The 14528-nt window shown below is 44.1% G+C and overlaps 1 protein-coding gene across 5 annotated transcripts in view; it reads left to right on the forward strand.

Moving 5' to 3' along the window:
* The window catches only part of GckIII (Germinal centre kinase III), a 200949-nt gene that overhangs the window by 164332 nt on the left and 22089 nt on the right, over nt 1-14528 (forward strand). For all 5 annotated transcript variants that reach the window (XM_011136585.3, XM_011136583.3, XM_019840193.2 and 2 more), the window contains one exon: nt 6762-6986. In XM_011136585.3, coding sequence (XP_011134887.1) covers nt 6762-6986 — 225 coding nt within the window. The remainder of the gene's footprint in view (nt 1-6761; nt 6987-14528) is intronic.

Raw genomic sequence — 14528 nt, forward strand, 5'->3', positions numbered from 1 at the left:
AAACTTGGCGTTATCTGACAAATTATTTCAGCTCCGCGTTCAACGGAGCGACGTCGCTTAAATGCGATCCTCGCCCGCGCGCCGTTAAAGGGAAGGAAAGTCGAAGGGAAAACTATCAGGGAAGAAGGGGAGAAAGAGCTCGGTGAGATCCGAATTAATTCCGAGGATCTAATGGACGTCGCTCGCAGCGACGAAGATTTCGCGAGGAGGCAGGAGCGAAGGAAACGTGCGTATAATAATCGGGCGATATCGCGTCCTCACGAGGAAGAAAGGAAGAACGTCGCTTCCGATCCGTAGCTCTCTCTCTCTCTCTCTCTCTCTCTCTCTCTCGCCGCCGCCGCCGCGTGATCGTGTCGTGCGCGCGAGCTTAATTTGAAGTTACCGCGGCGCAATTTAAAATTCGTCGCGCGAAACGAGTATAATATTCCGGCGGGGAAGCGGGCTCACACGTTAAACGCAGACGGTCGCGAATTAACTCGGCAAATGCTTCGCTGTTAACCGAAAAGTCATTTCCCAGCGAAGCGCGCCGTCGCCGACCTGACTGCGCAATTTGCGCGAAGTCGGATTTCACGCGGCTGGATGTCACCGACGCATACATCGCGACACGTAATTTACGTTACGTAATTTCAGGCGAGGACTCCACGAGTCGCGGCGGCGCACATTTGGGCCAGGTGACTAGAAAAAGTGGCCAAAATTTGATTGCAAAATTTCGAGTAATGAAGCATACTAACTTTATCTACATAAGTCAAAGCACTGTTGATGAAAATTTTATATTGATTGGTTAATTGATCCTCCATTAACAACGTCTTGAACCTAAAAATTTTCCTATAGGTAAGGGCAATTATTTTTGTTGAAGATTTTCATAATTCTGACTGCATTACACAAATTTCAATGTTTTTCTCTCATTTTTAAAAATGTCGTGTGTACACTTATCATGTAAATATCCCTGTAAACACGAGAATTAAAAAATATTATTGTTTTTCGTCCACTGTATGTCTGTTTTATTGAATTTTATGGTATCATTGTACGCTGTCGAATCACGATAACACGCCATAACACGCTCCATCGGGCCAAAAACGATTTCATAGCATTCCTTCCAATGTATATTTGAAGTAGAGATGTGCGAATCAAGAATTTTTATGTCGAATCGAATCGAATCTCATTTTTTAAATTCGAATTCGAATCGAATCGAATCTATGAAATTTCATTCGAATTCGAATCAAATCGAATCGAACCATTAAAAAATTTAACATGAATATTAAACGCGCAAATAATGACGGAAGATTTTAATAATGAAAGGGAATATTAATATTGTAATATTGTCTTAAAATAAAATATATATTTAAATATTTATAGTAATTTATAATTAAGTTATTAATTATAAGTTAGGTTAATTACGGTAATTAAACATTATTAATTAATAATTAATTAAAAATAAGTTAAGGGTTCAAATATACAGGCCCAGATGGCCCGTTTTATAACTGATACGCACAAACGCTAATATATTTGATTCGTATTCGAATCTTCGCGATTCGAGATTTTCGAATTATCCGGATTCGAATCATAGGGATTCGGAGTCGAATCGAATCGAATCTAATGTAATTCGATTCGAATTCGAATAGTTTGCACATCTCTAATTTGAAGTTTAGTCGGCGACTTTTTTGCGCTTTCGCGGATATCTTGTAAGAATTCGTAAAATACATCGTAAAGCACGCGCTTTATTTCCAAAATAAATAAATGTCGAGACTAACAAAAAGGGGAAGTTCTTGACAAAAAAGCACCCCGAAGAGTGAGAGGCAAGGGGACTCGCTTTAATAAAGCACCCCGAATTACCAATACGGTAATTAAGGGGTGTAAAATCGCACTGTAACCTCCTCGTGATAAGCCCTGAAAATTACAGATTTTATAAGCAAACTGCAGACGTTTCAATTATCAACATAATCACATCTTTTTATTTTATACTCTCCATATTGCAGCCGCTATTTTTTTTTATATAAATTTTGATTTTTGATGTCAGATTCGTTATCAGCGACATCGAAAACTTTCAAATACCAAGTTTCATATCAACCCGGACAAAATTAATAGATATTGGATCTGCCATTTTGAATTTTTGAATTTTGAGTACAAATTCGAAATTAGCGACCTCGAAAACCTTCTGGTATCAAATTGCTACACAGTCAGAGCACTTCCGGCAATTTCGTCCGCTATATTGGATCCGCCATTTTGAATTTCTGAATTTCGAGTACGGATTCGAAATCGGCAACCCCGAGAACCCCGAGAACTACCACATTCCATAACAATTGGAACGCTTTTAGTATTTTGGCCACTTTTTCAGTTTCCTGGCTCACACAGTGCAGCGCGGCGGGCTGTGATGGCCGCGCGCAATGAAATAAAGCATCGTCGTAGCCGGTTAATAGAGCACCCTCGGCGAGCCTACGTCAGCTTCATCACATCCGCCGATCGCATCTGGGTCAAAGACAACCCCAACGGGGAAAAGCTGTGTGTATATACGTGCCCGCGCGTCGCTGACGCGCTGCACTAATGCGGTTTAGAATGGGCTACGTGTCCGTCAAAGCACGACTCGCTTCCCAAACTAGCCTAATAAGACGGGCGAGGCACTCCGTCGAGAGGCCCGAGGCATCATCGTGTTCATGCAAATGCCGTGTTTATGAGATGCGCAGGTGCGCACGTATCCGCCAGCTCGCGATTTCGACGTGTCTGTCAACGACTCGTCAACTCGCCGCTCGCTTCCTTCCGCTCGAACGAGGAAGAAAGCAGAAGAAGACTAAGCGGCCGAGGAGGTCAGCTGCGTCTGACTGTCGTCTTTTTCCGGATCGATGCTGGATCGCGATCCAGCGGCTTGTCGGCAAGGTTGCAAATTATTGGATGATTTCTTAAACTGACTGCCTCTGGAAAAGTGAGTCACATTTCACGGACCGCGATGAAATCTCACGATATTCCACGCGCGTTTTTATTTTTCCGCTGTGTCTCTTCTATATTTTTTACGTCACTTCTCCTGCATTTTTATACTATACTATGTTTTATACTTTTTCTTTTGTTATCTATCTTTTATACTCTTTCTGCTAATTATTTTCTATAAAATAGATATTTCATTTTGCCATTTCCTCTGTTTTTCGGACACAGCACAGGTCCCTGTAATTTTCAAAATCACGAATTACCAACCGCCGAAGTGCCTGCTCTCTCGGGGACGAAAATACAAAAAATATCCGCGTCGTGCCGACTTTGCCGCGCGTTTTCCAGTAGCTCGCTCCTCGAACTTGGCTGTTGCCAGTGGCGCTCTGTGGCCACCTACGTGCCGAGTTTCTTTGCCAGCGACACCCGCTAATTAGAATTTGTGTCGCGAGTTTCGCAGGTGACGTGCGCCAAAGAGCCGGTTGAGCCGGAATAGGCGAGAGAGAGAGAGAGAGAGAGAGAGAGAGAGAGAGAGAGAGAGAGAGAAAGAACGCGCGAGACGCAGTCGAGAGTCATTCTCTTTCCTCTCATCTCCTCTCCTATTCTCTCTCACTCTCTCTCTCTCTCTCTCTCTCTCTCTCTCTCTCTCTCTCTCTCTCTCTCTCTCTCCCCTTCACTCGCTCGCTCGCTCGGTCTGTCTCGCGAACACGAATCTCTAAGATCGCAGCGCACCAATCGGATTTCGCGATTTTCACAAACATTTCTCAGCGCAATAGATCGGCTGGTGTTTCACCCGCGGCAGCTCGGATTGCGAACCGACCGTAAAAGACAGCGCTTGTCCGTTTTCGTTCTTTTATTTTTTTCTTTTTCTTTTTTAATGATACCAGCGCGATTCGTGAGTTTCTCGGGCATTTTTTGTAATGCGCAAACGCCGAGTTTATTCCGAGAGCGTCGGCGATTCAGGTCGCGCGGAATGGGATCGAAACGCGGCGACGAAAATCAATGTCGGACCCGTCAACGCGATAAAACTGGCCCGGTCGTCCGGTCGCACGCGTGCAATCAAAAAAAGAGAGAGAGAAAGAGAGAGAGAGAGAGAGAGAGAGAGAGAGAGAGAGAGAGAGAGAGAGAGAGAGAGAGAGAGAAAGAAAAACGCCGCTGTTGGTTATATATGAGGGAATTTGCAAAGCAGATTCCCTCGGATTTCGCCGGCACTCGCGAATTTTTATTCCCACCGCCCTTAGTGCGCCCCGTCCAGTTTCGAGATCACGCTTTAATTCCGCCGCTTTTGATATAGCGGCCTTCCGACTTTCCGCGCGGTCTGCGCGCGGAAAATCGCGAGCGCGCGGGAAAATGAAGCGATCGGCGTCGACGCGTAAAAAGTTCATTATTAAAGCTGGTGTCGCGCGAGGCGAGACATCTTTTGTCGATATTTGCCGATAAGCGCGAAAAATAAACCGACGGATAGACAGGGAGAAAGAGAGGGGGAGAGAAAAAACAAAAGAGCGACGAATGCCATCGGGAGAGAATATCGTCCTCGAAATCGCTGCCAGCGCGGCAGCGCAAAGCGCGCTCGACTTTTTGCACTGCGACTTCATCTGCGGAGGAAGCGGAAAAATTTCGAGACGCGAGGGGAAGATGGATGCAAAATTTGTCGTAGTTCTCAGAAGAACTTTCGGTCGCGGAAGTCGTGTGAGGGACACGATCCTTAACCCTTTAACTGTTGAGATATTAAATGACCAGTATAACCCTCTTTGCTGAGTTATTTTTACAATTATAAAATATTTTATAATTTGCTAATGATCCAGATTTTCACAAATTCACATTTTAAAATTTTAAAAAAGTACCACACGCGTTGAAAGTCCAAATCGAGTAAACTCGATCGTAGCAGTTAAAGGGTTAAATAACGCTGACAGATTGGACGTCTTCGTGGAGAAAAGTCGCGGCGATTCGTCTCGGGCCCCTCAGCCATCTTTCGATTTCGCATTCGCGTACCTGCGCATGCGCAACGAGTAATAAAGATTACCTGAACCTTCCTTGATCCATAAATCTAGTTTTACATCTTGTGTGCTTTTCAAGCATACGCTGAAGACAGTTTAGATTTAAACTTTTGTTATTCTTAAGTTGGCAACAAAAAGTCATCGCTGCGCAGGTCATTTTTAGACACGTGGATATTTAATTCTAATATGAGTGCAGCCTAGGACACCCACACAACGTGGAAATCTTGCAATATTGCAAAACTTTTCATAAAGTCGTTGAATATCTTCTTCTATATTCGAAAATTTTACATATGCAAGTCTAAGTTGAACAATTGCCCTTGAAACTTTATTAATTATTTTACTTGTACTTTTATGAACACCAACAGAATCACCTACACTTATCAAAAAAGACCCACCAGCATAAAATCTTAATGTTAATAATATCATTTCATACGTACCACAAATAAAGGCAACCAAAATTTCATTTATATTATTACGAATTCAAGTTAAAATACCAGTTGAAACAGAGATATAGAGGGAGAGAGGGGGGAATGCGCACGCAGTACATTCTCGCCGTCGTTCTCGGACGTCTGATCTATCCATTCTAATTTGTTAAATTCACTTTTGCTGAATAGTTTAGTGTTAATTTTCTACTTGTATTTTTTTTTTATTTTACATTATTGTTGATCCTATTTTTGTATTTCTGTATTCTTCTTAATAGATTTTTAATAGATTTTTTTTGTATCTTACATTTTGATCGATTATTGTTGATTCTATTTTTGTATTTTTGTATTTTCTGATCTATCCGTTCTAACAAAAACGATCTGCTTTTGAGCAGAGTTTAAACTTCGATCTAAGTTTAAATCATGCGATTGCAAACGCAAATATCGACCGACATATTCGATCGATCGGAAAATCCTAATTAGTCGATCGAGATTCTATCGACTTCCACCTACGGCCAAGTTTACCCCGTCGCTCCTATTTTCTCTTCCAGAGTTCTTCTTAGACTTAAAGCAGTATCTTGATTGGTTTTTCGCTTTACGTGTTACTTACTTTTACGATCACGGCAATTTGCATGCTAAGACGCTAAAGGAGGCTCGGGCGCGTTCCCGGACGACGGCGACGCCGCCGCCGCCGCCGCCGCCGCCGCCGCCGCCGTCGCCGGTGGCGGGCGGAAAAGCGTCGGCGAGGAAACGTGAGGTACGCAAAACGGAGGTGGAGACCGTAATTTATTAATGTCCGGAGAGTAATGCGTCGCTCCTTAACGCAAATAGCTCGCAAACGCGGAGAGAAAACATCGCAGGCGCTCATAATGGCCGTCCGTCCGCAGATTTAAATACGGGAATTAGACGGGGGTGCGTTTCATTAGCGAGATTATTCAACGACGGCCATCTTTGCGACGTGATTCTCACTGCGGGATCACGCGGGCCGCAGTAAGTCCTCGGGAACGTTGAATTTCCCGCGAAGCGTGTCGCGACGAATTGCCGAAAGAAAGCGCCGATCGCGCTTTCGAAAATGAGGAAGGCTCGACGTCCCAACGTCGACTCTCGCGCATCCTCTTCGCGCGGCTCGCGCGTTATGACATCACGTGTCATCTCTCGCAGAAAGGAGCCAAGGAGAGCTGCATTTCTGCGGAAAACAACCGCATTGATTAATCGAAGGCCGCCGGAGGCGCGCTTAACGAAGAAAGTATTGCGCGCGCGCGCGCACGCCTCATCACGGAGGAATCTCAAAATTTCTCAACACTCGGTTGCAATCGTTGCGCAACGGGGAGACACGTCCGCGTGGCTTCTTGCGGGTAATGACGCGTAGACGAGGATGATTAGGTGCGAACGGCGAAGTAACCGAGAAACCGTCTGGTCTCTGTTGCAGAAGGTGGACCCCGAGCTGATATTTACGAAACAGGAACGGATCGGGAAGGGTAGCTTCGGCGAGGTTTTCAAGGGTATCGACAACAGGACTCAGCAGGTCGTGGCCATCAAGATCATCGATCTCGAGGAAGCGGAAGATGAGATCGAGGACATCCAGCAGGAGATAATGGTGCTGTCGCAATGCGACAGTCCATACGTCACCAAGTATTATGGGTCTTATCTTAAGGTAAGTGGAAAAATGTGGCCGCGCCATGTCTGTCTCGCAATCGATCGGCCGCTTCGTCGGCGGCGAACCTGGTGGGCGCGCGAAGCCGAGAGAGAGAGAGAGAGACAGAGAGAGAGAGAGAGAGAGAGAGAGAGAGAGAGACGACGGAACAGACTCGGCGCCCTCGAGTGCGTCCGCGGTGCCTTCTCTCGTGCGCGCGATCGGCTGATCAATTTCCATCGCTTGACTTCCACCGCGAAACAAAACGCTCGCCGGGCCGCTCCTCTTTCTTTTTTCTTTTTTTTTTTTCCATCGGCGTTCCGTCCCAATGAATCGCCGCGATAATCGTCGCACGGACGCAAAAATAAAAGCCCGCCGTGCGCTATCGAGGGCACTTGGCCGTTACGCCCCGTCATTTTTCATACGACGAAGAATAGGAAGGGCTTGACGATCAGTTAACTATCGCTTCCGGCCCGACTGTGTCGCGTCGCGTCGCTTCCGCTTCCTGCGAGCGGGTTCAACGAGCACGATCGGGAATTACCGTAAATCCGCGTGATTCGCCCTGCGACGTAGCGTCCGCCCTGATGACGGGAGTGATGTTGATTTCTTCGCACCTAGACGTAAGGTAAAGGTCCCAGTAATAAACTCCCAGTAATAACAAAGGATACAATATATAATATTAAGAATAGTTTTGATATAAATATTTTTGTATTTATTCGAACATTTAAGATTCCCTTAAGTAAAGAAAAATGACTTAAACCAATGTCTTTTTAACCAGCTTTGCATATTCGCAGCAATATTGACATATCGGCCCTCGCATATTTGTCCATCGCAGTGTCGAATCTTTCAATCGTCCGTTTTCTTTCTTCCTCTCCCTTCCTTTCTCTCTCTCTCTCTCTCTCTCTCTCTCTCTCTCTCTCTCTCTCTCTCTCTCTCTCTCTCTCTCTCTCTTGTTTCCTGATTTCCACTTACAAGATAAAGATCAAGATAAATGCCCCAGTAATTGGGAGTTTAAGCGTAGGTCATCACAAAAAAATACAATCATATAATACTAAGAATATTAGTTTTGATATAAATATTTTTGCATTTATTCGAACACTTAAGACTCTCTTAAGAGAAAAATTATCTAAACCAGTGTATATATCTATTATTAATGAAATATTTACACAAGCAATGAAGCGTATCAACGTATCAGTGACCGGAGGGACGATTGAAATAGGTTATGTGACTCAATGATCGGATATATTTGTTCCAGTATCTGACCGTAATTAGGAAATTAGTACGTGCTAACGGGAAATAATATAAACATAGATGCTATCTCTTAATGAATTTATTAACGATTGACCATTATTTTGCCAAACCATAGGTGCATACTTATTTAATTAATTTTTACTTTAATACAAAAGTATCAAATTGGGTATATTTGTTTTTCAACTAGTCGTCAAATATTAGTCTCCTTTTTACAATAATTATTATTTTCATTCATTATTGTTAAAATAAATAGTATTTTTTTTTTTTTTTCAAAATGGTCGGATACGTGTCCAACCATTGACGAATTTATTAACGATTGACTATTATTTTGCCAAACTATAGGTGCATACCTAATTAATTTTATTTTAATACAAAAGTATCAAAATGGGCATATTTTTATTAGAGTTTCTTTTACAATAATTATTACTTTCATTTGTTAAAATAAATAGTAAATATTGTTTTCTTTTTTTCAAATATACATCCGGCCATTGGAATGTTATGTTTTCTAATAAGTCCCAACCGTCGTAAATTTCGCGCATTGGCCATGTCGGAGCTTCTCGTTGCTTTATCAGTAGCAAGACTACTCGAAATTACTCAAATTGTCAAAAAATTACATAAATTTACACAACGATGCATTTGATAGTCGGCAAGGTTGAACAAGACCGAAAAATTAAATCAACATTCTCGTCCTTGCGTAAAAAAAGCGTTAAAAAAGCAAAAACCTGTCATTTTGACCGCTCCGGCAGAAATAGACCGCGCTAATCGTCGCTGCATTTATTTCAGCATCGAGACAGTTACGATTGAAAATCTTTGCAAAGTAACGTGCGTCGTTTGAACGATCGTCCGTGGGTCCGAGCGTTTGTTTCCTCGTCAATGCGTTACTCGTCAATCCGTTAATCCGTTAGAGAGCACCAACAATTCAGAGTGTGGAATTCTCCGGCATTCCTGATGCGGGAAATATGTCGTAAGAGACGTGATGCTTCAGGAGAAAGCATCCGCGCGCGCGCCTCCGGCGAATGCTGCGGCGATCCTACGGCACTTGTATGGGACGCGCGCCATGAGACAGAGAGAGACAGACAGACAGAGAGAGAGAGAGAGAGAGAGAGAGAGAGAAAGAGAGAGAGAATCATGCCGATCAACGGGATCGAGATCGAGCGCCTCGTGCGGAAAGGTTGCTCGATCGGGCGCGCGCGATCGTCGGTTTGCGTAAGTCGCACGTGTTCCGCCGCGGCGAAGTCGGTGAACCACGACGAGTTACGTTTCACGTGATCGTCGACACGCTTACGACGCGACGTTGGCTGAGGAAGATGCGTTTTCCCGTCGCCGTCGCCGTCGTCGTTCTGTCGTTTTGTTGCATTGTCGGCAAGTCTGGGCTATTTGCGATCCCTGTCCCCGCGACGGGGCCGGAGGAGAGAACGAAGGGAGGAAGAGGAAGAGAAAGGAGCAGGCATTGTCCACATTCTGAGATGGATGTCGGAATTTTTTTCGGCCCCGGTCGAATTTTTCCTCCTCTCGCCGGCGCGGCGAGCTGCGTCCGACGAGGCTAACACGCTAATACGCGGCGCGCGGTTCCGATCCCGCCTCTTATTTATCGACCGCTTGGGAAATTTCACGGCCGGCCTGTCACGTGCCATTTTTCTCTATTTTCTATGACGTTTATGGGCCGGCAAATGTGATCAAGGATAATCAATAACATAATATAATTATATTATATCACACACACACGTGATGTGATATAATACGATGCGAGAAATGTGATACGTGATATAGTTAAATTAAACTATATCACTGTATTAAATTACATGTCAGGTCTCTCTCTCTCTCTCTCTCTCTCTCTCTCTCTCTCTCTCTCTCTCTCTCTCTCTCTCGTAAATTTCGCGAAACGGATGTCCCAACTCCCGTTCCGTAAAAGCAATAAAGCGCTCATTGCGACTCGTGAAATCTGCTCTTGATCTCGCGCCGGATATCTACACGGTACACGGCGTCTCAACAGCGATCAATGGTCATTAATTATACCGTTACTTGCATTACGTTTCGCCGATTCCGTAATGGCGATTGCTCGTAATAACGACGACCAATTACTCGGCCGGTCTGAGACGTCGCGCAGCGCCGACGAATAAATCATAAACTTAGCGAAAGGGGCCGTTACGGCGAAGAGGAGGAGTGAACAAAGTGAATCAACGTGATCGTTATCGAGAATTGTTGAAGGACCGTTAATTGCAGCTAAGGGGGGAAGGAGGATCGTGCGCGCTGTGTTCCGCTACGGCTTCGCGTCGAGGAAACGGATCGCTTTTCGCGTGAACCCCTCTTCGTTTTCGCAGTCGAGGAGTGTGAAGGTCCTCTTTTGCCCCCCTCCCTCCCTCCCTCTCTCTCTCTTTCTCTCTCTCTCTCTCTCTCTCTCTCGCCCCCTCGCCCGGTATGATCATTTATGAAATGAAGCGGCGCCCCCGATACCTCGCGACCCCGGGCCGAAAGAAGTTCCCTTAATGACCGCGCGCGCGAAACGATCATTAACGATCGTTAGTTAGTCAGTCGGTCGCTCTCTCACGAGCGTGAACGCTTCCAGTCGTAGCACGAAACGCGTTCTCGCTAATTTGCACCGTGACGTCCGGCTTGGAACAAGATGCGAGCGTTTGCTCGTGGATGAAGGGTGCTTAACCCCTCCCTTCCCGCTCCCCCCTCTCTCTCTCTCTCTCTCTCCTCCTCCTCCTCCTCTTTCTCCGTGCCTCTGAAAGGTCAATGAACCCGAACGAGAGGATTGTTTTGCATTTATCCGTAACTGCGAGTTAGCATTGACCAGATACAATTCCTCTGAATTTGTCTCTTCTGTTGTTTCGATTGTACATAATTGGTTTTTCTTTGCGACCCTCGGGTGCTCGCGATTGATATTGCGGAACGACACGAGCCCTTACGAAGGACACGAGGACTCGTCGACGTAAGAGGATGTATAAATATCCGCGATCGATACATCGTGTAATTGCGGTACTTGCGGGACTGTGACTGAGTGTTCGCGTTAAAATGATGAGAATCGCGTTAAAATGTAGATTATTAAAAATGGTGAAACAGCGTCGTGTTAACGTGAGCGGATACGAGAGCAAACGCGGGGGGAGTTAATGAATACGGAATATCGAATTCGAACGCGAAACGTTTGTCGCTTCTCTGGGAAATTCGTATTCGCACGGAGTTGGCGGTTTTACTAAATTAACCTTTTGTTGCACGTTTTTTTTCTAATGGATGGTTTTGCGAAACTTGTTATTCGGGAGTTCTTAGGATCGCTGAATACAAATCCGGTGTAAAACATGCGAAATTCAATATGGCGGATGAAATTTTCAAAATCAGTCGAATTCGCTTGAAATTTGTTATTTAAGGATTTTCGAAGTTGCTGATTACAAATTCGTTATCGAAAATTCGAAATGCCAGAGCTATGAGGTTCGGTTGACACGTCGGTCAGATTGCCCGGTTCTCAAACTCAGTCAGCTTGTTTCATTTCTATAATTGTGTTCATCATATAAGATCCGTCATTTTGAATTTTGTATTTTTCACACCGGATTCGTATTCAGCGACTTCAAAAACCCCCGAATAACAAGTTTCAAGCGAATTCGACTGATTTTGAAAATTCTGTCCGCCATATTAAGTCCACCATTTTGAATTTTATATTTTTCACACCGGAAATTTATATCAAGCGACCCCAAACCCCCCCAGATAATGATTTTGAAGTATACGTTATTAGTTAAAATTTCATGCAAACGAATTTATCTTCTAAAAACGACAGTTTTGTTCAGTATATGCTTATTAATAGCAAATTATTTATTTGAAATAACTCTAAAAGTTGATATATTAGAGGAACATTTTAGTAGTCTAACAATACCAAATGTGCTAAAGAAATATGTGGAAAATTTAAATTATTGGGAAAACAATCTTGGATGATATAGGTGGCACTCTGGCTGCTCTACGCAGCAAAGAGTTAAAGCAACATGTCGAACGATCTCGTTGGGTATCCGCGGAAACATCGACGTGATTTTTCTCACTCGTGAACGTTATTACTCTTCGGCTGCTCCGAGGAGTGAGCCGTTTTATCTTCGAATTTTATTTGGCGGACACAAGTTTTTAGCAGCGAGCCACAAGAACGAATGCACAGCTGTGATGCCGCGTCCTCGCGGTATTTCCTCCTCTTTCGACATCCAAGCTCCCCCCCCCCCTCTCAGTCTCTTTCGCAAAACGAGACTTTTCCGTTTCTCCGCACAATGCGGTCCTGCTGCGCAATCCCGCGATGACACATCGATCACAATTATTACGAAGACGGAGGACGCAGGAGCGGGGTGCCCACGCGTCCGTCTACGCGCCTGATGTCATCGCGTGTAACGGGTGTACCGCGAGCGCGCCGCATCGCGATTACCTGTCTCTTGCGGTGTCGCGAGAGAGTCTCTCCCGCCTTCGGAAACTGTTATTAAAGCCGGGAGCAAGTCGGTCAACGGCGGTTATCGGGCGACGGACCGCTCCTCGTTTCGCGATCTCGCTCGCGAAGCGAGAGAGAGAGAGAGAGAGAGAGATGCTCGACTCGGCTGATATCCGTCTACGGCGGGAAATTACCAATTAATTCGTTCATTTCTAGTTAAGGACGATGAGAGCCAATCTCAGATCTCGTTTGCATTTACTTAAAATGTACCGTGTGTCACTCTACGAATCAATATGGGTGACAATAGAATTCCGTTTCGGCCGCATGTCGCGGTCGTCTTCGGCCGAAATTACAAATTGTGAAAGATCGAATGCGTCCACGATGTCGGTTAATAATTAATTAATTCGTGCTTTATTTATTCATGAACACGCCTCGTGTTTGGACAGTTTTACGTTTTACAGTCGTCGTTTCACGTTATTTGTCTGTCGTCTGTCGCGTTACGAGTCAACTTTTGTTCGTCAAACAACATATTTCCCGTCGGGACGGTCACAAGAATATCTCGTGATTGCGTTTTCAAATAAAAATACCGGAAAGTTCAGCTCGGCTCAAGCGTCACGGAACGTGTTAATTAATCGATGCGCTCTTAACAGTGATCCGAGATCGCTGACCGGCATAATTAATCCGCCGTTAATTATTACGGATCGACAGGCTGCGGATCGCGCATTTTCTTCTAGGGAGGATTCACACTTGCGGAAAAAAAAAGTAGAAAGCAGAAAGGCAGAAACCAATCAGAACTCGCGCTGGTAGTCTCTCTCTCTCTCTCTCTCTCTCTCTCTCTCTCTCTCTCTCTCTCTCTCTGTCTCTCTTGAGAGAGAAGTGAGAGACAGATTACTAGCGCGAGTTTTGACTGGTTTCTGCCTTTCTGCTTTCTGCTTTTTTCCCCAAATGTGAATTCTCCCCTAGAATTTCCCTTTCAGCGTCCCGAGCAAAAAATTAGTTAGAGCCATCCTCATGAAGCATAAGGCCCCGATAAGGCTATGGATGCCTTAAAATAGGATGCCTTAAAAAAGGATGCCTCATTATTAGCACATCAGGCCCCGAGATGGATCTTTTAGGGATATCTTAGATTTTACGAAATAACGCTTTAATATAGAAAACTAATGTGGGCCTTAAAAGGATCTTTTAAAGGTGCTTTAGATGCACAAAATCAAGTTTTGTTATAGAAAATTAATAAGATCTAAAGCGTGTAATAAAATAGTCATAGTTTAATATTATTTTGGTAAGTACACTCTCTATCTAGTTCTTTTTAACATTTTTTAACTATACCGCAATAAAAAACAAATTTTATTAGTTTTATTAATTGCTATATTCATTAGTGTTTCCCAAGGATCTTTCCAATATTGCCTTCGGTTTGAAATGCAGCAAACTTTAATAAAAACGGTAGCAGGAGTTTTATGTGTAAAGAATGCTACATTTTACATTGTAAAGTATGCTATATTTTTAAAATAGAAAAATTCTCGTTGTATACTAACAAGGTTATAAAGAAATTACTTCTAAATAGTCTAAATTTCTTGGAACGAAGAGAAAGAATATTTTTATTCGAGCAATAATAAAAATATTTCCTTACAAGGCCTTATTAAAATGTTGCCTTATAAGGCCTGATTGACACTGTCTTATAAGGCCCTCATAATATTGCCAAATAAGGACTCGTTGATCCATTTGTTACACACCTTGTAGGGCCCTTGTCTTTTTATCTCCACCAGGGCCCGATTAATGTCAGGGAAGAACAATCAAGCCCTTACCAGAGCCCTATTAATTTCTCTGCTCGGTATAGGAATGCGCGCGCGTATCTCGCATTCGAGTTTTCCCAACGCACGCACGCACGCACGCACGCACGCCCGCGAAAACGCGCAGAC

This window comes from Harpegnathos saltator, unplaced genomic scaffold (assembly GCF_003227715.2).
Source record: "Harpegnathos saltator strain DR-91 unplaced genomic scaffold, Hsal_v8.6 scaffold425, whole genome shotgun sequence".
Lineage (NCBI taxonomy): Eukaryota > Metazoa > Arthropoda > Insecta > Hymenoptera > Formicidae > Harpegnathos > Harpegnathos saltator.